General features: G+C 39.7%; 2 protein-coding genes across 5 annotated transcripts; one reads left to right on the top strand and one right to left on the bottom strand.

The window, feature by feature from the left end:
* The first annotated feature begins 269 nt into the window (after positions 1–269).
* rmnd1 (required for meiotic nuclear division 1 homolog) lies at positions 270–4,800 on the top strand. Of its 4 annotated transcripts, none has more exons than XM_086274786.1 (12): positions 270–400; positions 739–1,165; positions 1,253–1,358; positions 1,437–1,512; positions 2,849–2,888; positions 2,987–3,087; positions 3,169–3,275; positions 3,366–3,430; positions 3,571–3,647; positions 3,822–3,942; positions 4,032–4,148; positions 4,272–4,800. In XM_086274786.1, the coding sequence occupies exons 2-12, from the start codon at positions 770–772 to the stop codon at positions 4,302–4,304; spliced, it is 1,239 nt and encodes a 412-aa protein (XP_086130912.1). In that variant the 5' UTR covers positions 270–400; positions 739–769; the 3' UTR covers positions 4,305–4,800. The 4 variants fall into 4 exon arrangements, with proteins under 4 accessions (XP_086130912.1, XP_086130914.1, XP_086130913.1 ...); XM_086274788.1 differs by having other exon boundaries at positions 337–400; positions 742–1,165; XM_086274787.1 differs by having other exon boundaries at positions 349–453.
* On the bottom strand, positions 4,195–15,251 carry akap12a (A kinase (PRKA) anchor protein 12a). The gene is made up of 4 exons (XM_086274785.1): positions 15,024–15,251; positions 13,206–13,305; positions 6,353–13,048; positions 4,195–6,273 (listed from the first exon to the last, which is right to left on the bottom strand). The coding sequence occupies exons 1-3, from the start codon at positions 15,129–15,131 to the stop codon at positions 6,381–6,383; spliced, it is 6,876 nt and encodes a 2,291-aa protein (XP_086130911.1). The 5' UTR covers positions 15,132–15,251; the 3' UTR covers positions 4,195–6,273; positions 6,353–6,380.
* Positions 15,252–25,186: the final 9,935 nt, after the last annotated feature.

The raw sequence follows: 25,186 nt of genomic DNA, 5'->3' as shown, positions 1-25,186 counted from the left end.
ATTTCTTAATTTATATAGTAACATAAAAAAAATCCAAAGTCACGCTGAACGTGCAACAATGTGAAGGTCATTCCATGAGCACCACGTTAGCCCTGAGTTTAGACTGTCAGGTAGCCCTTCTGCTCAATCCCAGTATGAGCTTCACTTACCGGACATTTTCCACTCATAAACTGATCGAGTTTGTCTAAATATAAACGACTGAGTATTTTTAAGGTACTTCCTGCTGTGTTTTGAAGTTTTAGTAAGTAATATAGTTCAGCTTAAAATGGAAACGCTCTACCTTCAAGTCAGAGCTGAGAGCTTAATGTGACTACTTGTATTGCGTCACTTCGAGCAGGAAACAAGCGACGAGGAACAAACACGCCGCCTTTGAATGTATGCAAGACTGTAAACACTGAAGGTAGCTGGAATTTGTGAATTAATTTAACACCGTATTTTGTTTTTTCTAACCTGGTAAGCGAAGAAACGGACGTTTTCTACTCACTGAATTGTCTGCGGCTGGCATGTATACAGAAGTTAGCTCCAGGCATGGAGCCGCAGTACTGCTGAATGTATTATCCTAATTAGTTTGCAGGATATACGAGTGTTTTGCTTGCTGATGCACTTTTGATTCCTGTTGTTGTCTATACTTTAGATTTAACGTGTAACAATATAACTATACGTCCATTAGCTAAGTTGATCTGTTTGTTTAACATAGTTCTGTGCTTCCAGTCACCTAAAGGCACTTTCCTTTGGCAGCAGGTTATTTGTAGGTGAGTGTGAATGGAAGATGCTTCTCCGGACGTTGTGGTCCAGACTGGGAGCCCAGCTGCATGCAGGGAGCAGATCAGGCTGCGTTTTAACTTCGGCCAGGACTCACTGTGCTCCGTGGAGCTTTTCCAGGACCTGCCATTTAAACTATATTCATCAGCAGCACGAGCAGAAAAGACATGTTTCTTTGCCTGCTTTGAGTGGATGTAAAAGTCTTAGCAGTGGGTTTTTGACTGACCCTGGGAGACTTTCAAACTGTGCAAGAGGACAAACAAGTTTGTATTCAACCAACCTCGTAAAGTCAGTGTTGAAACCAGGTTTGAAACCAGCCACAGTGCCTGGGAAGAGGGCACCCAAGGGACCACGGACGAAGCAGCCGTCCAGAGCCAACCAGCCTTCCCTCAGTGAAGACAAGGTGATTTACCCTTTAGTGTAGTGAAATGTTTTATTTAGCTGCGCCTGGTATTGTTTTATGTGTTGATTCAATTGTTTGTCTCCATAGGATATGATGCAGTGCATTGCTTTTGCAACAGCAGATCAGTATCATTTGCCAACACTTTCTCACGACTTGATAAACCACGGCTTCCATGAGATAGATTTGCCCAGAGGTATGAGTGAAAAGGTCATACAGCTGTGCATTAGATTATTAGTGATGGCTTTCATGATCGTCGTGTTTTTATTTTCAGATGCCTCGAATGTTCTGGTGATAAGCACAGACATGGCTGCAAAACCAGATGATAATGCACAAATCTTCTTCTTCAGGTAATGCTGATGCGCTTTGGTTTAGACTTTGTCTCCAATGGTATTATTTTGTTGTAGAAAGGTCAGTTCTGTTCAAACATTGTCAAAAATATGGCTTAATTTGAGGATTATTGATAATTGGTTTGGTCAGTACTCGGTGATACAGGCGTACCTTGGTTTGCCTGTATGCCTATATCAGTGATCTATTTCTCAGCATCAGATGCACACACAAATCTAAACATGCAATTGCTGAGATTGTCGATTGGATTACACAAGGCTAATCAGTGGTGCCTTTTAAAATTGTTGATGCTCTTGCCACGTGAGGCCAGGCCCCACTGCATTGTGTCTAAGCAGTCAGGGAGGGCTGTGAAGGTCTATGTAATCCTCCAAGGATATGCCTCCTCAGACAATCACTGACCTCCTGCTAAACCATTCATGCTGGATGTTGCATGCAGCATAACGTTCGCCACAGCATCTCCAGACTCTTACCTGCCACATATGGTCAGTGTGAATTTGCTCTCATCTGTAAAGAGAATGCAGCCCCACTGATGGACCTTTTGGTTTTGTTGATCACTAGTGAATGCTATTCGATCTGCATGTTGCTGGTATGTGAACACAGGTCCCACTGATGGATGTCAGCCCCTCATGCCGCCCTCATGGAGTCTGTTTCTGACAGTTTGATCTAAAACATGCACATGAGGTTTTGTAGGCCACCTCCCGTTCTTCCTCTCACAAAGGAGCAGATACTGGTCCTGCTGCTGTGGTATCTCCCTGTGGTATCTCCACCACACTCTTGAGATTGTGCTGAGAGGCACAAACTTTGTTGCCATGGCACGTGTGGATTTGCCATCCTGGAGGAGTTGGACTATTTGTGCAACCTGGCTGAGATGGTGATAGTGTCTCATGTTACTAGTGGTAGCAAGGACAAGGAGATAGAAACGGTCTGTGGCAACCATTCCCTTTTTGGGGGGTTGTCTTGTTGTTGTCTTCCCCTGCACCTGTTGTCCCTTTGATTTGCACCAGAGCAGGTGAAACTGAGTCTTAATAGTTTATGCTTTCTAACTTACAGGTTGCTATCCCTGAAGTTTAGCTGACTTTTTTGTTATACACTGACAATCAAGCATTCCTTTAGCATTTTTCAGCAGTGTAGTTACTAATACTTCTTTAGTACAGCTGCTTTTTTCTTTGGCCCCATAATGCCTGATCTCAGTCTAAAGTTTCTAAGTTTAAAAGTTGTTTTGTTCAGCTAGAGTTTTTGTTTGACTGCTTGCCTCATGATTACCTTGAACTGATAGTTTGTTTTGTAACATGAGAGGAAGGGCTAAACACTGACTTGTTCCACTTTCTAAATTTTTAGAGAAGGCTCAGTAGTTTTCTGGAATGTCGAGGAGAAAACGGTAAGCAAACATCACCATTAATGCAGTTAATCTAATTTCCAGTTCACTTTTCTACTATACTATTGTTAAACTCTGTAATTTCCCCTCGGTCTTTACAGATGAAAAACATTTTGAGAATCCTGGAACACCATGAGATCCAGCCTTATGAAGTAGCGTTAGTCCACTGGGAAAATGAGGAGATTAACTACACTGTGGGAGAGTACGATGAGCCTCAAGCTTTGTTTTGTTAGTACTTTCAGACTCTGTAACGTTTCTAAACAGACACTTTTTTCCACCTCAGGGGAAATACAAAGCTTGAGCGTGGCAACTTTATTCTGAGTGACGATATGGATCAAGAGGAAGCTGTTTTGGAGAAATTTGCATTTTCAAATGCACTTTGTTTGTCTGGTGAGAAGCTGTATTTCCAGTCTGAATCATAAAAAATGTATTTGTTTCCTGTGAACACTGCTAACCTTTTCTCTTTGCTTTCTTTTCCAGTGAAGTTGGCAATATGGGAGGTAGCATTAGACAACTTTGTAGAGTCCATTCAATCAATTCCAGAGGTACAGTGGACAATTAACAGCAAGAATGAATAATTGATTATTTATAATGGTTGTTTGTGTGTTAGGAGATGCACGTGGCATTAGCATTTTTCTAAAATGCTAATGCCAGCATGCTAATTTTTTTTTTCTTTCCCACCCAGACACTCAAGTCTGGGAAAAGAGTCAAGTTGTCCTCTGCAGAGGTTATGCAGAAGATAGGAGAGCTTTTCACATTAAGGTAAATTCAGGAAAGTACAGCCTTTCTATTTTTGTATTCACTATTTATGAGCAAGTAATACACCTTGAGTTTTGTGTAATTATACATGTTATTTCTAAATGCAAAAACTGCTGTTTGTTTGCTTTTCTAGTATTACCGTACTTTAGTATTTTTATTTACACTCTGCTTTGACAGACACTGTATAAACCTGAGATCTGACCTTCTCCTCACGCCTGATTTCTACTGGGACAGAGAAAACCTAGAAAAACTCTACGATAAGACGTGCCAGTTCCTCAGCATCAACCGCAGAGTCAATGTAAAGGATAAACTATCGCTGCTGGGTCTTTGTGTTAACACTCAATCATTTTTTTTGCCCATGTAGCTTCATAATCTATCTCATTTTAGGTTGTGAATGAGAAGCTGGAACATTGCACGCAGTTGACAGACTTGATGAGGAGCCACCTGAGTGAGAAGCACAGCTTGAGGTTGGAGTGGATGATAGTCATCCTGATTACGATTGAGGTAAAAGAGGTCAAGCAAGAAGCCTCAAAGAATGCAGCATTTTTAAAACAAACCTTTATTCATGCTTTAAAAAAAACAGGGAGATGTTTAATAATGAGTGCATCTCATTTGTTTCTCTTGTAGGTTATGTTTGAACTCGCAAAAATGATCTTCTAAATTGCTGCTCTGAAGCTACAACAACTCTAAAAAGGGCACAAGCAGCTATGAAAGAAGAATGCTGCACTGTGCGAAGGCACTGAGTCATGAAGGGGACCTAGATCACGCTGAATGTATTTACTCTTCATGTGTTACATCAGCAACTTTCTGAAAACCATGAATTATTTTTAAATCAAGAATTTCACAAATTGTTACTGGGGATCTTGGCTGCGGGCGGGAGCAGTATTTTACACACATTTGTTCTTTATTACTGTGAAAAAAACAAAGAAAAATCAAAGTAGGCAAAAAAAGATTTTTAATCTTTTGTGATGATCTGACCTTTATGTTTTGGGACTTTTTTTGTCTTTATGTTCTTAATTTTCTTTTTACGTCATGAGAAAGCATCTATGTTTTCTTGTCAGTGTCAAAGATGCATTTTTAAAAGGTCTTATTTGTATGGGAAGGCAGGGACTCCCACACCTTGACACTGATCTTGCAGCTGATTTAAAAAAGAAGGGGGGGGGGGGGGGGGGGATGTAGAAATGCATCCAGATTTACTGAGTCCCAAACACCAACTGTAACTCTGTTATAAAAGATGGGAATAAAGTATTTATGTTCAATATTTCTGTGTTTGGATGTTAAACATTATTAACAGATTTCTTTTCTTTTGCAGTAAACAAATAATTACTGAAGTACTTTTAATTTATATGTATTAATTTATTCAAATAAAATAGTTTTTATTAATTAAACACTGGTAAATATATCAGAAAACATATAAATACACATAAATCAATATTAGTGACATCAGACAAGCAAGGATTGTCCATAACAGGCAGTAATGGAAATGAGATTTCAAAGTAAAAGCATACAGCTAACATAAATACCTTTTCACAAGCTTATTTCTCTCACTGTTGCAGTTTGATTACTGAGCCTCAGGCATCAAGCTTAGTGAGGAGGCTTGTTTCTGGCACTTAGATTTTTTTTTTCCTGTCTCTAAGTCTAAATTCAGGGTTAGTATCTCAAATTCTCAGCTTAACTTGAAATTTTGAGACAATCAAAATTTCCACTTTTTATTTTTTTCAGTGGTAGAAACAGCCTGTTAAAGAACAGGAGAACAGAAAAGTTTGAGTAAACATGGTTGCTTAAGGCACTGCTGATTAAAATTGGATTAACTGCGTATTTAATTAAGTTGAGCTTTAAATTAAACACTGTCGCACCTTGCTTCATGCCATGCTCTCACCATGCTTATATTTTCGAACTGCTCACAGTAAAAATTCTAATCACTAAAATATTCATTATGTACAAGATCACATATAATAATAATAATAATAATATATGTATATATATATATATATATCCTCAGTATGTTCAGGTCTGACTTTTTAAATCATGTGGCATAAGTGAAATACTAATTGCAAATAAATGTGTTGTGGAAATATCTACATTTTGCTAATTTTTATAAAAAGGTGTTTCTATGTGCTGTAACTGGTAACACACATCATGATTTAATGTGGTCTGTGAATAACACCTGAACGTTTTTTAAGCTTTTTACCATAAAAGGTGAAAAGATTCAACAAATATATTATGATATTCTTATTGACTTACTGACATATACATTCTATTCAAAAACTTAGGCATAATAATGTATGAATTATGAGTGGAGAGACCTGACAAAATTAGCAATGAAGTTGCATTACATGACAAACAGGTAGTTAAATTTACTGAGGCCCCTGCGTGGTAAAATAGCTCATTGTCACACTTCTAAAATCATTCAAAAATCACAATTCAAGCCCCCTGAGAAGATTAACCTTTTTTTTCAATGCACACTTTCCAAAACACTCTCTTAAGTCATATACTGTATAATAATAAGCTAATCTTAGCAATTAAGGCTAGTTTCGCTAATCAGAATATTTTGGTGCAACATAATGTGAAATAAAAGGCTTTGATGGCTTTATGAAGCTTTCTTCCTTTTACTTTTTGATTGTTCCACCTACAAAAAGAAATACAAAAAAGGGCATACGTTTAATTGAAATTGATTGTGAAAATATACAGAATAAGATGTGGCTTACCACTTAGTAACACTTGAGCTGGGTTAGGTTAATCCCATTCTGCCTGAGTGACACATGTTGTGATTACTGGGTACTCCAGGGCAACAGCAAAATCTTCACCTTCACTCTCAATTTCACCTATTCCTCCTGTTTCATGCAATCTCTGATGATATTCCTCATCCTCACTCTTGGTATCAGGTGCCATTTCAAACTCAGATTCAGGATCTTCTTCCCTCCTTCTTCCCTCATGTGCACTTCCAGCTTGAGGCTCCGTGGGTTCTTCCACTTTGATGTGGGATGCCCCCTTTTCCTCTTGGGTGTAAATGTCTTCCTCAGCATCCAGCCACACGTCATCATTTTCCTCCTCTATTTGTTTAATGGGCTCCTCTGCTGTTTTTTCTTTGCTACGAGCCTTGAAGACTGCAGGATGACTGATCAACAGGCCTCGTTTCTCTTTGTGCATCACAGGTTCTGTCGTTTGTGTGGCCTGAATGTCTGGTATTATCGATTGCTTTGACTGAATTTGTTCCACTGGTTCTATTGTTTCTATTGTGTGGATGCTAACAGCCTGTAGTACTGGCTGTTTTGATATCTTAGCTCTTTCAGTTAAATCTAATTTTTCTGCTTTCTCTGTGATTTGCTTCAGCGGTTTGGTGGTTTCTGCTGCCTGGATTTTGGAGATTATTGGTTCCTCTGATTCAGCTTGTTCTGCTGGTTGTGTTGTTTCCATTTCTTGAACAGCAACGTCCTGAAGTTTAGGCTGATGGGAGACCACAGCTTCTGATTCAGTGATTTCTGTTGTCTGAATAGCGACTTCCATTAGCTCCATTTGTTTCTCGCTCTCAGCTCTTTGCATTGCATTTATCAGGTTTGTAGGTTCCACTGCTTCTACTGCCTGAACAGCAACTTCGGACACATTAAGCTGTTTCACAGGTTCTGCAGAAGGTGGTGGGGATGCTGGTGCCTTTAGCTGCCCAAACTGTATGTTAAGTTTGAATTCTAAGGACAGGCTTGAAGGAGACTCTACATTACCTATTGACGAGATCATACCCGTGTTCTGGGGGGCTACTAATCCTGTGTTATTTGGTGTAACAATCTGGCTTTGTGTACTTTGTAGTTTTTGTGCTTCTGTGGTGGTATCGCCATATTTCTTCTTAGCTAATTCTTCAGATGTTGCATCCTCCGCTGTCACACATACCTCTGATTTTTGCTGCTCAGCTTGAGTTTCTTCCAGATCCTCTGTGTGATCATGGGTAGAGATATCTAAACCTAAATCAGAAATTCGCAATTGATCCTCAGACTCTTTCTGCTCAGCTGGGATCCCATGTCCTTCATCCTCTTCTTCTATGAGCTCCCCAGAACTGTCCATCATTTTTTCATCCTCTGGTTCACTTGGTGCACTTTGAACTGTCTCGCTAATATCTGGTTGTTTTATAACTTCTTGTTCCAACTTATCTGGCACAGATTCAGGAGTGGGCTCTGGTAAATTCCCCTTTACATATTGAATAACTTCTTGAACAGTTCGATTGTTTTCCTCGTTATTCACTTCCTCTTTGATTGCAGTAGAGGCAGATAGATTTTCTACTTTTTCAAGAGTTTCATGACAAACATCAATAACTTCTTTGGCTTCTGTAACCCCTACCTCAATCATTGTGTTGACGATATTCTCTGCTGAATTGATATCAACATCCACCACTTGCACTTGGAATCTGTGATTGTCGTCAAACTCTAGTGATGGAACATGCATCATAACAACCACACTGCCTTCTTCTGCTGTGTTAATGACATTGTTCTTCTCTAATGGTGTTGTGCTCTCAAAAGTGTCCTCCATCACACTTGCTTTTCTTTCTATCAAGTGTTCTCGAATCTCAGTTGTTTCCTCAGTCAAAACATCAGGTATTACTGCTGAAACATCTTTTAGATTACATGTTATTACTTGCATCACTACAGCGTGCTCAGTGGCAGCAGTGATTACCTCAGTGCCTTGAAGTTCACCAGCTTTTTCTCCATCAACACTTACTTGGGCTGTACTAACATCCTCGTCATATTTGGGTTCTTCTGAAGCTTCAGCACTGTCAACACAAGTCTCACAATGGACCTGATCATTACTTGCTTGTTCTTCTTCTTGTTCTGCAGAAGGCACATAAGCAGCTGGTACCATTTCTTCCAAAGCTTCACCTTTTCTATCTTCGTGTTCAGCTTGATCATTTTGTGGAATGCTTTCGGTTTTCTGATCTTTGTTTATTTCTAAATCCTGGCCTGGTTGTTTTTTCTCAGTTTCATCTGTAATGCGGTCAGTGTCTGGTTTCGGAACATCTTCTAGCAATGCTTCAGTTTCAAGCTCCTGAGTGCTAAACACCTCAACACTTGATGCAACTGCATTTGCAGACTTGGATGCTTCACGGTCAGTTGCAGGAACATTGTTTTCTGCATCAGGCAGTGATGCTTCTGGTTCCATTAGGTCAACTGCTTTCTGCTTGGGTTCACCTGTAACTGTTTCCATTGCCCCCATATCCTTGGATATCACCTCATCTTCAGTTCCTTGAGGTTGACCTTCCTCTGAATCTAATGTGACGACTTGTACCACTTGTAACACTGCTGGTTCTTGAACATCCTTGGTTATGGAATCATCCAGTGCTTCACCTTTATCTTCAGTGATTGGTAACATTTTAGCCTCTTGGGGCTGATCTTTTTCTGCATGTGGAACATCCTCTGATATTACTTCTTTCTCCCATGACTGACCACTCCCCTCTTCTAAATCTAATATGGCTGCTTGTACAGCTTCTACCTTTTCTGGAACTTCAGGCTGTGATTCTTTGTTTTGAATCTCATCGGCCACTTCAGTGTGATGTTGTGTTGTCTGTTTGTTTTCATCTGTTACTGGTTCAGAAGACTGAATGTCCTCTGAAGGTTGTATTTCTGTTTGAACACTATCTTCTTTTGAATGCAGTGATGTGGCTTGAAGAAGTTTTGGTACCTCTGGAACTTTGGAAACTTCAGGCTGTGGTTCTTTTTTTTTAATCTCATCAGTCACTTCAATGAGATTCTCTGCTAACTCTTTACATTCACCCGTTATTAGTTCAGCAGACCGAATGTCCTCTGAAGGTTGTATTTCTGTTCGAACACTGTCCTCTTTTGATTCCAATGTTGTGGCTTGAACGCCTTCTGACACCTCTGTAACTTCGGAAACCTCAGACTGTGGCTCTTTAGTTTCTGGCTCATTAGAAACTTCACCTTCAGTGAGATGCTCTGATGTCTGTTTGTTTTCATCTGTTACTGGTTCAGCAGGCTGAATGTCCTGTGAGGGTTGTATTTCTTCTTGAATGTTGTCCTCTTTTGATTCAAATGTTATGGCTTCAACATCTTCTGGCACCTCTGTAACTTCAGAAACTTCAGACTGTCGCTCTTTAGTTTCTGGCTCATCGGTCACTTCAATGAGATGTTCCCCTGTATGTTTGGATTCATCTGTTACTGGTTCAGCAGACTGAATGTCCTGTGAGCGCTGTATTTCTTCTTGAATACTATCCTCTTCTGATTGTAATGCTGTGGCTTGAATACCTTCTGGCACTTCTGTAACTTCAAAAATTTCAGACTGTGTCTCTTTAGTTTCTGGCTCAATGGAAACTTCATCTTCAGTGAGATGCTCTCCTATCGGTTTGGATTCAAATATACTTTCTGCTGGTGGAACATCTTCTGAGGCCGGTGCTTCTTCTTCAGGTGATTGAACTTTGTCCTCTTCTGCAGTTGCTGTGGCTTTTTGCTCAACTTCCACTACATCTTTCACTTCATCATCCTCTGTTTTTGGAGCTTCAGTCTGTGTTTGTCTATCTTCTGGCTCAACAGTCACTTCAGCAAGATGCTCTGTCTGCTTGGAATCGTCTGTAACTATTTCTGTTGCTGGTATGTCATCTAAGTGTGGTGCTTCGTCTTCAAGTGACTGAACAGTATCCTCTTCTGAAGCTTTTACATCTTTTTCTACATTTTCCAGTGCTTCCAACTCATCCACCACCACAGAAGGTTCAGCTTCAATTTGACTTTGCTCAGTAATATTTTGATTGATCTGATCCCCCATGGAGAACAAACTTTGGGCTTCTTGCTCGATGCTTCCATCTTTAGTTTCATCAGCCACAAAAAGAGCTGACTCTGCTTCTTGAGCCTCAGTTTTTGAGGCATCTTCTTCTACTTGATCTGCCACAACTAGAGAACCTTTATCTGGAGCAACTTCATCACTTTCAGGTAATGTCTCCTGAGGTAACTCTTCCTTTTCTTCAGAAATGCATTCAACTTCATTAATTGCATCAATTGGTTCAGCATTTAGCTCTGCGTTTACCACTGTTTCATCTGATCCTTTGTGTATTTCCAGGATTTTCGGCTGTTCTTTTTCAAATGTTTCAAGTAATTGAGGCGAGACAGAACTAACTATTCTTTCTGAACTTGGCTCCTCTAAAGTCACTGGGACTACATGTGTGCTTACAGAGATGGTTTCAGCAACTTGTTCTAGCAACAACTCTGTGTTGTTGACACTGTATTCAGCTGGGACAGGTGTTGCATTACCAGATGTTTTTGAAGAGTCTGATAACTGGGAAACTGCAGAGATCATCTCAGTTTCATCTGTCACAGTAACATCAGCAGGCTCTGGAGCTGTTATGGCTTCAGATGTGATCTCTACCAGGTCCTCTGCTATAGTGTCATCTCTTGCTGCTTCCTCAATGCCTGAAGCCGGAGTGGCCATGGTCTCTGTAAGTACTCCCTCCTCTGGAATATCACTGAGTTGTTGGTGTTTACTGATTGATTCTGTAAGGTCATCTGGTTCTTCAACTGGAGCAGGTGTAGCCAGTGTTTTAGGAACCTCATTTTCTAAAGCTTCCTCATTGTCTTGGGACGTTTGTGTTTCGAGTGGAAGACTATCACAAGGTGGAGTGGAGTCCTGCTGGACTTCATTGTCTGTTACTTCTGGTATGTAACTTTCTACATCTGCCTTGGTTTCTCCCATTTCATCTGCAAACTCTGACAGTGGAATCACAGCTGGAGTCTCAGAGTCTTCATCACCTGAAGCTTCCTTGTCAGCTTCATCTAAAGATACTTGTTCTAGCGTTTCAGCAGGCTTTCTCTTTTTTCTTCCAGGTAGGAGATTCTTAATAGAAAATGTGGACTCAGCTTGAGTAACATCATTGTCAGAAGGAATGATATCTTTGCTTTCATCCAGATCCTTGGCTTTTGTTTTGGGGGTGACAAGTTTTTTAAACGATTTCCATGTTGACTCCCCATCACTCTCTGGAGGACTTCCTTCTTTAATTTCTTGGGCCTCGTTAGATCTTTCTAGTGGTGATTCTGCACCTTGTTTAAGTCCACTGTCTTGCTTGCTATTTGGGGGTGTTTCTTCTTCTGAGTCTGATGATTTTCGGCTTTTTCTCCTTCCAGATCCACACAAAACAGCTTCCCATGACACAGATGAGTCTTTCCTTTTTTTCCCTTCTTCTGTGCTGTGATCTGATATTTCCCCCCCTTCACTTGGTTTAGCCTCATCTACTGAACCTGAGATTTGTGCCTGTTCATTGCTCAATGAAGGCGTCTTGTTACGTTTTTTTGGAGTCAGAAGTTTTTTGAAGGTTGCCCATGCACTGTCCTCTTCTTCTGCTGCCGGGGCAGAGGGCTGTGCAGGACTTTCGTCTTTCTGATTTTCAGCTGACTCTGTTGAAGACAGCAGCTGATCAGAGACTTGTTCTTGAGAGTCAGTGATCTTTGTGTCACTTGATTTCTTTGTTTTCTGTTTTTTGGAAAGACTCCTGAAACTAGAGCCTGACATTAGCTTCTTCAGTGGACTCGCCTGAACTTTTTCTTTTTCTTGAGAGTTTAGTATTTCACCCTCACCATCTGATCTCTTCATGGAAGGTGGTTTAACATCATCCTGAGTGGTTACTGCAGGCACGATCTTAGCTTCTCCAAGTCCTTTCTCAGTTGTAGCTGCCTCAGTATCAAGAGTAATCTCCTCCTTATCCTGTTCTTCCACTGCTTGCTCTGCTATTTCAGCAATCTCGTTTTCCCCCATATCCACCAGTTCTTTCTCGGTCACCTCATCTTCTGCAAGTTTCTTTTTCTTCCGTAGACTAGAAAAGATTCCTGTGGTAAAAAACCTTTTTAATGGAGATTCAACCACCTTTTCTTCAGTAATCATTGGTGATGCTGGATGCAGTTCCTGTGTGGTATCCTGGTGTCCATCTTCATTTACAGCAGGTGAAGTTGTTCTTGCATCATCATTATCACGCTCAGCTTCCTCTTTGATTTCTGTTTTCTTTATGTCTGCATTTTCTGCAATATTCTCTGATGTTCCATCTGTCAGACTGGGACATGTTGTTGAATCATATTCATTTGCTTCCTGTGCTGTGTTTACATCCACACTCTGTTCCTCATTTTCACTTTTGACCTCTTGTGCATTATCTTTGACCTCCTCTGGTATGTTTGGTAGTTCCTCGGGCACATCTGTTTCAGCCTCTTCACCAGAGCCTTTTTTAACTGTCAATTTCAAACCAATGTTGCTGAAAAAATTTCTAAAACTTTCATTGATGTCATTTTGCTTCTCTTCCATTTCGATAATTTCTACTTTTTCAACTTCATTTGCATCAGCTTCATCTGGTGATGTCTTTGCATTGATGTCAACACTTTCCACTGGAGTTTTTTCTTCTTTAGGGGACTTTTCTGTCTTTGCAACATCTTTGTCTGAGGAAAGGATAGTTAAATCAACAATTAAATTAATCATTAAAATACTTTTGAAAAATCGGCTTAGTGTGCTAACAGATTCTTTCACTTAGAACCCAACAACTTGCGCTTCTATTGAAACCATGCTGGCAGAAATACACAAATTATGAATACCCACCCTCTGCAGAAATCTCGTCTTTGCAGTGACCATTGAGTGCTGCTATAGAGCTGTCTGCTTTTCCATTTATCTCAGAGATCTGCCCATTGGTTTTGAGAGGCTGAAAAAAAGCACAAAACTGAATGTACAATAAATCTCTGCTCATGTGTGCATGGCACGAAAAAAATTTAACAAGTCTAGTTTGAACCTCTGAAGAATTTCCATCTGTAATTAACAGGGATGCCAAAGACCTATAGAAACAGTATAGACCAGTTACTATTGGCTAGGTTTTGTGGCAGCCTTAGAGTCAACGCTCCTGATTTTTCCAATCCTAAATCCATGAGTCAGATTAGTTGGGAATGTCTGAGCAGGGTTTAGGGAATAAGAAACTTAACTGCACCCAATAGTGTGCCGAAGAAACCTAAATAAACAACTGTAAATACATCAGACGGTAATATTATTTCCAAGTTAAGCTTATTTTTCAACTTTTTAAACCAATTTATTAGATGTACAGAGTTTTGCTTATCTTTTTACTCATGTTATAATGTTGCCTTATTTTAAGTGCTTTATCTAATTTAAACTGAATTTAAACTGACTATCCGAGCTCTCCAAGAGCCCGAAAATAATAACAACTGAAGGCAAAACAACCTAGTTTTAGATAGTTAAAGGCCATAATCATCATCAACTCCCATTATCACAATTTAAATACAACTTATTGGGATTAGTGTTTTTTCTTTCTTTTTAACACCCCACTTCCAAGCTTAAGCACATGATTTCTTCCAGCAGTGTCATGTCTCCACCTTAATAACAATCAGCATGCTCGAATATAGCATCAAATCAACACAACATCGCCAAGAAAAAGCATCAATTTCTCTACTGATTCTTACAGGACAGTGCTAATTGACATCCTCATCGGCATGAGCTGTTATAATGTTGTACACTAATAATCAATGTTGTTTTCTGCGTAGTCCAGCAGGGGAGAAATTCCATCTCTCCCATGGGCTTTATTTGGTTCACTCCAAGAATGAAAGGTCATCATTCCTCCATGCTGTTTCCTCTTTCATCTACAGTAAATGAAAACCTCTGCGCCATCAATGAAATAGTGAAAAACGACTATTCAGAAGAGTAATACTATGTAAGTTATCAGGTAGCCTCAAGAGCCAAAAGCCAGCAGTCAAGGGCCATTAAATTTACTCACAATTGCAACATGAGGCACTGCACACAATCCATTTAACAACAACAACAACTTTTACAGTAAATGGTTTAAGTTTTGTGTTGTAAGACTCAGGCTATGATTTACAATTATTATTCTTTTTCCAATTTTGCAAATCTTGCTGTATAAGGAAAATGGGGCCAAAAAGAGTTTCAGTCAATGTGGGACATATATACATATGAAATGCATCACATATAAGACTTTTTCCCCTTTTATTTTCTTTGTCTTTATGTCTAAGGAGAAATGACACTAGGCTGTTGTGCACCCAGCACAATATATAAAGCAATCAATAATGCTTCCTGTTACAGAAAAGCTTAAAAATAATCACATTGCTCGTCAGTGTCCCAGTATTGCTGGATGCACTCATCCGCTTTGAAGGGACAAGGACTTTCCTTTTATTCTGACGTTAATTGATGTGTTGGCATGCAGCGTGTGCACCGTCCTGACAACAACAACAAAATCCAGCCTCAGCATTTTTTTAATCTTTCAAAGCGCCTACTGTTTGTTCTCTGTCACCATAATGAATCAAATGAAAACCACTGATTGGAAAAGAGGACAGGCTAAATCCTTGTTGCAAAGTTAATACAGCCATAAAGGAAGAATTTGGGGCTCTTGGGATATGTTACCTTGTCTTCAGTATCCTGCACAGTTTGAACATCATTCACTTTTGCGCTCTCCTCCTCCTCCTCTGCATCCTTCTTGCCCGCACGTTGCGCAGACTGAGTGTCTCCCATTATCTGAACTGCAGCGCGTCGCTATCCGGAATGAGCCACACGAGTGAAACGGATATCCCACAAGAAAAACAGGCCGGTAGCTCAGCTGAGCCACGGAAGGCGGTCAGCTCTCAAATGGTGTAGTCTGGATGCTGGAAAAACTCTTTCCTCTTAGATTAACACCTCCCTGCAGAATCACATGAAGCCATATGAGCCAGCTGACCCGGCCCGGCTCGGCCCGCCTCTCTCTGCATTGAAAAAAAGAACTGCAGAGAAAACAGCCTGCTCTCAGATTACTGAAGAGAATGTCCCAGCAACAAGCATAAACCTGCACTGGTGAGGATGCACTAGCCCGCAGATGCACTGAACAACGAGTGGCTATGTTAAAGATTTAAAGGATATTTTCATCGGAAACAGATGCTGCAAATGCATGCCGCATTAAATAAGAAAGTCTGTTGCTGTTTAACACTTTGGTTATTCGGAAAGTGGATTTTATAACTAGTTTTATTATAAAAAAACAACAACAACCCAATAACAAAAAAAAACAAAAACCCAAAACCTAAGAATTTTGAAACCAAGAATGTTCTTTAAAAAAACAACAACTATTTAAATCTTTATAGAAATGGTTAACAGTTAAAAATAGTTAAAATGAACTACTGGCTGGCTATTATATATATATATAATAGTTATAGTATTCCTCCAATTACTTAATTGCCTAAATTAGTAAAATTACCTGTACAATGAAAAGAATACATGTTGAACAAGTTTGCAATCATTTTATGTATCAAAAACTGTAGGGCACATTCAGTCTGACAAATAAGCAGACAGGTTTCATTATAACAAATGTCATATAGGCCCATGAGAGTCAAAAGTGAAGTTGCGGCTGGACATTGTGGGTCAGTGTCTGGGGAAAATGTCACAACCTGCCTGTTGCTAAAGTTGCCATCACATCAGCGGCGCTGCAAATACTTCTAGGGAGATGCTTTTTGGACAGCATGTTAAATCCTACATCCTTATAATTAGAACAATCCTCTTTATGTATAACATTTTTTAAATTAATTTATAATAAGTGGGAAGTGTTCTGGGGGAAACAAATGTATGTCTTAATAACTTATTTAATAACATTAAAATGGGCAGATGTACTACTAAAACATCTTTTAGAGAATGGGAAGAAGTGGACATTTAAATAGCAAATTGCCAGCCTTATATAAACACAGTATATATAAACTGCTGCATGCTAATGCTAAAAAAAAAACCCAAACATATTAACATGATTGTTAGCATGACCACATTTTAAAACTTCAACCCATTATTACTGTTATTAAGTCAGAATCTTAAAAACAGTAAAATTGAGTGCCCACTTTGAAGACTGCATGGAGAAATTGTTCAACAATTATACGACATTTCTCCATAAAACAAACAAAAAAAAAGCCATAGCAAAGCAAATCTACTTTAAAAGTGCTTTCATATTGAGGTTAATTACTGTTCACTCCACAAACCACTTTATTAGGAACACATGTTAATTGCTTGTAAAATGAAATATTTATCAGCCAATCAATGTAGGCCTGATCAAGATGACCTGCTGAAGCATCAAAATGGGGGAAGAAAGGTATTTAAAGCAAATCTGAATGTGGCATGTTTCTTGGTACTAATTGGCTAGTCTGAATATTTCAGAAACTGCTGATCTGCTCAGATTTTCCTGTATAACTATCTTGAGGGTTTAAAGAGAATGGTCTAAAAATAGAAAATATCCAGTGAATGTCAGTTCTCTGAGTGTAAATGCCTTGTTGATGCTATAGGTCAGAGAAGGACTGATAGGGAGACAAATAACCACTCATTACAACTATAGTATGCATAAGAGCACCTCTGAATGCACAACATGTCATTCTGAGGGTTTCTTTTTTGGTATTTAGTGTTGATCAGCTGATCTGTTACCAGTCCAACACAAACAATATTTCATAACAGCATAGAGCGTATGGAAATGATCAAATATTTTAAAGCTGGCAAAAAAGTTTTCTTGAAAATGAAAATCAGCTGACTGGTCAAATGTACCTCTTGAGCAAAACAGACTTAATTCGATTTGGTGTTTAAACTGAGGCGTGTGGGCAGAATATCATGAGCAGGGCAGACAAACACACAACAGTCTGCCTAAAATACAAGATTCGTTTTAGAAAAGGCTGCTTCAAAAGCTTGACCCCTTGCAGTCTGACTTCTGACTGTGAAAAAATAAAAGATAAACTAATAATGTGTTTATCTGCTAAGCTGCATTTCTTTCATTAAAGCGTTTTGCTGAAACTTCTTTTATGAGCACTAGCACTGCAGTGTTTGGGCTTACATGATAATGCCAGTTTAGGCAAGATAATGTGGTAGATGATTTTTTTGTTTGTTTAGTTTAGTTTTTGTTTTGTTTTTGGCGGGCGGGGGGGGGGGGGGGGGGGGGGTGTCTTTGTTCCATAGCTTTTTTTTTTCTCTTCAGTATTACACATGCTTTATGATGGTCATGGCAATTTTTTACTTAGATGCCAAAGTAATGAGTAAGGCCAAACTCAGAATTTTAGGCAACTATAAATAAAACACACCCTAATCACTGCTCACTTTCTTAGGAACACCTGTAAGTATCTAAGCAGCCAATCACATAGCCAACACCAACTCCGTGTATTTAGGCATGTAGACATGGTCACGATGACCTGCTGTAGTTCAAACTGGGCATCAGAAAAAGGACAAATGTGATTTAAATGACTGTGCTTGATGGTGCCAGACAGACTGGTCTGAGTATTTCAGAAACTGAAATAATCTTCTGCTTTCCCACAAAAGCAGAATGGGTCCAAAAAAGAGAAACTATCCAACGAGCAGCAGTTCTCTTGGAGAAAATGTCATGTTGATAGCAGATGTCAGAGAAGACTGAACAGACTGCTAGAAAGGCAACCATAACTCAAATAACCAGTCGTAACACCCAAGGTATCCAGAAGAGCATCTCGGAATCACAACAAACCCTGAAGCAGATGGTCTACAGCAGCAGAAGACCACACCAGGTGCCACTCTTGTCACCCTAGAACAGGATAGATTCATCCTATTTTGTGTCAACATTTCAGACTATAATGATGTGGGGTTCATTTTCTGGGCACACTTTGAGCCCCTTAGTACCAAATGAGGACTGTTTAAACATCACAGTCTACCTAAATATTGTTGCAGATTATGTCCATCCCTTAATGACCACATCTTCAGAGAGCTGATTCCTGCTGGATAACACACCATGTCACAACACTCAGATCACCAAAAGCTGCTTTTTTGAATGTGACACTGAGTTCAGTGCAGTTAAGTGGCCTCCACAGTCACCAGATCGCAATCCAATAGAGCAGTTTTGCAATGTTGTAAGATTGCATGAAGGATGTAAGACTGTGTGATGCTATCATCTTGTTGATTTTGTGCCACAAAGACTTAAGGCCTTTCTGAAGGCAAAAGCAAGTCTAACCTAATGTTAGCAAGCTGTGCCTAATAAAGTGTCTGGTCAACATATATAGGAAGGTCTTCAGAAAAGCTGTAGTAGCCTTTGTTATATACTGTTATACACTCCACTCATTCAGGATTTCAATTTATTTCCTCACCAACCTGTAGCGTATGTGTTTGCTGAGCAGCTCTTGTTGGAGATGCAGCATTGTTCACTCAAAACAAAACATGTTTGTAAGTGCAATATAGCATAGGTATAATTGTTTCTGCCAGAAACTGCAGACATAAAACAAGATGAAAATCATTAGCTAATGCAAAAATAGATTTCAAGACACAGAGCATGCTAAAGGGGAATGAGGCCTTAAAGGAACCAGCTGAGTCACTTACACCTATAACAAGTGCATGAAATAATATATTCCAGCTCTAAACGGTTTGCTTATTTTGACTGAGGTGAGGTTTTATTGTTGTGGGACTTTAAACAGATTAGTCTCAGCCAATTCTGGAGATAGGAAGAAAAAAAACCCTGCCTTGTTTACCCCACATTTTAACTTTCATAAAAAGATTAAACTTGTTAATGCTCTTCTGAAAAAGAATTAGGACCAGACTGATTGGTCTGATTGGCCTACTGGACACTGAATCTCTCTGCTATTATTTGTTGTGGACTGACCTTTGTTACTGCCCGTGCTGGACAGACGGTTTAACACTGCTGCTGGCAAACAGTCCCGGCTGCATAGTTGTCCATCAGTTTTAAGATTTCAGCAAAACAATCCATCTTCAGTATTTACAGTTTATAATTGGTTATCTAATGTTTTTACATTTTATTTAGAACTTTCCTTTCATAATTTCTTATTATGATGTGGTATCATAAATCCTTGTTTTTGTCTCTAGCTGATTATTTTAGGAAAATCCTATCATTTGTGTCTGTGGTTTTTTTGATCAGATCCAATTTTATTTTTATTAAATTTGTATCAATTTGAAAAGAGAACATCTTCATTCACAACAATGAAGTGAGATTTTTCCTCTTGCAAAGCTTTTTGATTATTAAACATATGCTCTAAATCTTCCTTTAAACTTCTAAACCTAAAAGGCATTAAATAAATCAAATCAAATCAAATCAAATCACTTTTTATTGTCACATCACATGTGCAGGCACACTGGCACAGCACATGCGAGTGAAATTCTTGTGTGCGAGCCCCACAAGCAACAGAGATGTGCAAACACAACAACACAAACGAGCAAAATACAAGAATGGCCAACCTGAAACTAATAAATATATGTACAATATATAATAGTGTATGCATTTCTGGATGTGTATACTAAATATTTTCCTACGTGTGTGTGTGTGTGTGTGTGTGTGTGTGTGTGTGTGTGTGTGTGTGTGTGTATACACATTTTTACAAATTAAATAGTAAAAAAATAAAATAAAATAATAATAATAATAATAATAATAAAATATATAAAATATACAGAGTTGAATATGTGCAAAACAAGTGGCATTTATATACAGTGTGGAGTGCATAATGTTGAAGTTCCAGTAGTGAAGCTGAGGTGTCTATGACGTGTTCAGCAGTCTGATGGCCTGATGGAAAAAGCTGTCTCTCAGTCTGCTGGTACGGGACCGGATGCTGCAGAACCTCCTTCCTGATGGAAGCAGTCTGAGCAGTTTATGGCTGGGGTGACTGGAGTCCTTGATGATCCTCCCCGCTTTCCTCAGGCACCGCTTCCTGTAGATGTCTTGGAGGGAGGGAAGCTCACCTCCAATTATCCGTTCAGAGCACCGCACTACTCGCTGGAGAGCTTTGCAGTTGTAGGCGGTGCTGTTGCCATACCAGGTGGTGATGCATCCAGTGAGGATGCTCTCAATGGCACAGCGATAGAAGGTCCTGAGGATGCGGGGGCTCATGCCGAATCTTTTCAGTCTCCTGAGAAAGAAGAGGCGCTGCTGGGCCTTCTTCACTGTTTTGTTTGTGTGTACTGACCACGTAAGATCCTCAGCCAGGTGTACGCCAAGGAACCAGAAGCTGCTCACTCTCTCCACAGCAGCGCCGTTGATGGTGATGGGGGTGTGTACTTCTCTGCACCTCCGGAAGTCCACTATCAACTCCTTTGTCTTTGCGACGTTGAGGGTGAGATGGTTGTCTTGACACCAGTGGGTCAGGGCACTGACCTCCTCCCTGTAAGCCGTCTCATCACCGTTGGTGATAAGACCCACCACTGTAGTGTCGTCCGCAAACTTCACAATGATGTTGGAGCTGTTAGTGGCTGTGCAGTCGTAGGTGTAGAGTGAGTACAGGAGAGGGCTCAGTACACACCCCTGTGGAGCACCAGTGTTCAGTGTGATGGGGGATGAGGTGATGCTGCCCAGTCTGACCACCTGGCGTCTGTCAGACAGGAAGCTAAGGATCCAGCTGCAGAGGGAGCTGCTCAGTCCTAGATCCTGCAGTTTCCTGTCCAGCTTCAAGGGAACGATGGTATTGAATGCTGAGCTGTAATCTACAAACAGCATCCTCACATACGTGTCTCTCTTCTCCAGGTGTGACAGGGCAGTGTGTAGTGTCAGGGCTATGGCATCATCAGTGGACCTGTTGTGGCGGTATGCAAACTGTAGAGGGTCCAGTGAGTCGGGTAGTGCAGAGCAGATGAAGTCCCTGACCAGCTTCTCGAAGCATTTGCTTACGATGGGGGTCAGGGCTACAGGTCGCCAGTCGTTCAATGAGGAGATGGTGGAGGATTTGGGTACAGGGACGATGGTGGCCATTTTGAAGCAGGCTGGGACTACAGACAGAGAGAGGGAAAGGTTGAAGATGTGCGTGAACACTCCAGCCAGCTGAGCCGCGCATGACCTGAGGACGCGGCCGGGAATCCCGTCCGGACCAGTAGCTTTGCGTGCGTTCACTAATGTGCACTAATTTTGCTTCATATTGTAATAGAAGCAGTGACGTCCTCTCTTCACCTCAGTGAAAAAGCAGTATGATATGTCACCAAGGTGGATAAAATGAGACCTAGGGAAAGCTTAGAGCAGAGAAACTTCTGCAAACCCATGACAGGCATTCATGTTGATTTGATCAAACTCTTTGAGACACTGGTGCTGTTATGTGAACCTTAGTACAAAGTTAATAAGCTCACTTAATTAGAGTCACAACTTTGGATAAGTGAAAACAGCTGATGTTTTCTCCACTGATTACAGCAGCCTAGCTGTTGAGGCCTAATGCTACATAATGTAATAAAAGTGCAGGGGGTCTCCGTGAGTCAGCTTGCATGTGTGTACATGTCCTCTTCATCTACCTGTGCATTTTGTGCTATCATAAAGGACTATGTATAAAATTCAGACCTAACAGATGACTCAAGTTTTATGTCTGAACGGAATTTATTGCACTGTATAAAAAAATTTTTTTTAACACAGCTATTTTTTTTTAATCTTTGCACTGCACAGTTGCACCGTATATGTTACAGAACTGCAGAAAATGTGATTAACTGTAAATCAGTATACTATAAACATGGCTGCAGCTTGCTTTTGGGGAAAACACAGAGACAGCAACTGTAATATATCGCATTAAGCATGTTGTTCTACAGAGGTAATCATCTTATCACAGTTAGTAAATATTTGATTAATTTGACACCAATTTTGTACTTTAAATAGGAATTTCAGATATATTTTAAGACGGTTATAGTTACTGGATCTTATCAGTAAAACCTAGAATTTAGAAGGCACTTTTTTATGCTCTGACCCATTATATTGCGATCCCGTTATGTAACAAAACGTTCTGTAGGTAAAACTCACATTTCCATTTAAAAAAAGGTCAATTTGCAGAGGAACGTGGCAAAGTGTTACAGTGTTATGGTTTGTTCAACTGTCCAAGTGCACAAAGTAGACCTTTGTCATTGAGTTTAGCAGATTTGCAGCTTTTCATTAAGAATAAGAAGTCTTGGCTAGTTCACAATGAACAGTTTCCCAGTGTTTCTTTAACTGTGCCTGGTAGGTCTGGACCTTTGAGAAACAGTGCAGAGAGTGTCAAAGTTAGAGTCTGATGTTAAGAGTTAGTTTGCTGATCACATGCCCAGATCACAACTTGTGACCAGGGAAATGTACATATGAATCTCATGCAACATGGTTTATTGCTGCTTAAATTAGAACCAGCTGACTGAAAAAAACAGATTACATGAATTTAACTGGAACTTTCAATTTGTATTTTCTTTTTCTTTTTTCCCCCCCTTTTTTTCCCCTTCTTTTTGTTTTTTAGCTGCATCTGGTGCTGGAAGTTAAACACTGCAATCTATAAAAAGCCTGAACATCTTTGGGAAAATATCTAAAATTAAAAACTGTCCACAAAAATAAAGATCCATAAGTCTAATGCACATGCTTTTTAATCTTATGTGATGTTTCTTAATATCACCATCTGTCTCAAAAGGTAATAACAGAAATTTGTTAAAACAATAATGTGAGCTGCATATGTTTACATATGACTTGGAGAAGTATAAAGCTTAGTCTTTAGTTAGTTGCTCGTTTTGTGCTGGTTGTGTGTATGTGTTTGTTTGTTTTTGTGTTTTTTGGAAACTTAATGAGCTTTGCTGGAGCAGATTAAAGTACTGTTGTATCTGTGGCCCTGAGACCTGATTGTTTTATCACTGACATCTGCTGGATAAAATAAATACTTCAACATATTGCATAGACTTTGAGGCATGTTGCACAGACAATGTGGCAAAAGTGAATCTCTGGCAGAAGTTCACCTCTAATTGATATGTTTTTCCTTTGGTGTACATCATTCTTTCTACGTACTTGAACCAAAAGAAACGTGCAGCTCAGCCATCACTGTTTATACCACAGTGTCACCAACACTAGCCTGTCCTCAGGCGCAGGGGGAAGAGTTCAATAGAAATAAAAGTAGTTCCTACATAAAACTGCCCTCGGGGTTTCTAGAAAGAGATATTGCAGCTGGGGCTTTCAGATCTTTTTTTTGTTTTTTGTTTTTTTTAGCTTTGAGCACCACCAAGTTAAGTGCCATTAGTATCATTTATCATTTATTCAGTATTAGACTTCTCTCAAGGTTAGAGATCCAAAACAGAAAAATGTGTAAGAAGAAATGTGTTTCATGGGTGAAGTCGCCTTTTAAGTACAAACACAAGATATATAAAAAAGAACTTATTGTTATGCAGAAAAAACAAATTTAAAAAAGTCAATACTTTTAATATTCCTTTTCCAGAGGGTTCCCAAGGTATTCCCAAGCTAGACAAGATTCTCTTCCCAGGTGGGCTTGCCTGGAGCACCTGCAAAGGAAGGCCTCCAGGAGGCATCCAAACCACCTCAAAGTGGCTCGTTTTAAGATGCAAGATGTCTGAGCAGCCAGTGGGTCTCAGGATTTATTCCAGGGGTTCTGTGATGGTTAAAGGGGGAGTAAAGCGGGCCAGAAAAATGTCACAAAAAAGCATAGGTCTCCAAGTCTCCGTAACACTGCTGAAGAGACTGTTATTCTTACGATAAATAATACAATTTCAGAAAAATTTTCATAATAATAATACATTTTATTTAAAAGCACCTTTCAAGACACCCAAGGACACTTAACAATAGAATAAAACACATAATAGAACAATTACAATGAAGAACAATAAAAGCAAAAAGCACAAGATAAAATAAACAAACAATAAATTCACAGTGAATATGCAGATTTGAACAGATGGGTTTTGAGTTGATTTAAACTGGGGGAGAGAACCAGTGCTTCTAATATCTGGGGGGTGAGAGTTCCACAGCCTGGGAGCAGAGCAGCTGAAAGCTCTGCTTCCCGTGAGGGTGTGGCAGAAAGAAGGCACAGCAAGCTGGATAGAAGAAGAAGATTGAAGTGAGTGAGCAGAAGAGGTGGTGCTTAACAGATCATCCCTTCCCTCTAACTGGACAAACTGAGCATAACCATGTCAGCAAAACCACTAGTAGAACCACTAAATCCTAAGCATTCTGGGGCTTTTTCATTAAAGTTGTGTTTAATCTTTGTTTTACTTGTTTTTTTATGTGTGTTTTTTTTTTTAACTTTCTTGGCTCTTCATGAAATATCAGATCATTTTACACTTATTGACTGTGAATTTTTGTCAAGTAAAAAACATTTGATCTGGTATATTGAAAATAGCTCTCTGCACCACCCAGATAGATGCTGCATGCCTCTCTAACTCTGTTTGCTGAGCCATCCCTCTGATGCACTCCTTTCTAATCCTGTCCATCCCGGTCTGTCTTCAGCTCTGCTCCTCCACCTCCAGCTCCACCTTCTGTCTTTTTGTTAGTGCCACCGTCACAAACCATACATCACAGCAGGTCTCACTAGCATCTTGTAAAACTTCCCTTTCACTCTTGTATAGAGATAAATGAAATAAAGTGGTCAATATTTCCGTTGCTCAAAGTTGTAGGTGACAGTTAAACTATAAAAACAAAGTTCAGGTTCTAATTTGAGATGTTCTGACTGAACGATTTATTTTTGTTGCCATCTAGGGGTCGATCCTTTGGTCTTTTGCTTTGTTGTGATTTGAACAGACAATTGACCAACAAATGCATGTGTTAGAATTTGCTTCTTGTCATCGACCACAAAAAATGAACCAGGTTTCTTAGTCTTTAAGGATTTTCTAGGATTTTGTGTGAAGGTTTAATT

Source organism: Aulonocara sp. 'chitande type north' Nkhata Bay, linkage group LG19 (genome assembly GCF_057382095.1).
Source record: "Aulonocara sp. 'chitande type north' Nkhata Bay isolate Kocher_YH1m ecotype deep benthic linkage group LG19, A_spYH_male_GT1.1, whole genome shotgun sequence".
Classification (NCBI taxonomy): domain Eukaryota; kingdom Metazoa; phylum Chordata; class Actinopteri; order Cichliformes; family Cichlidae; genus Aulonocara; species Aulonocara sp. 'chitande type north' Nkhata Bay.
Note: the sequence above shows the minus strand (reverse complement) of the source record. Positions and strands in the feature narration are given on the sequence as shown.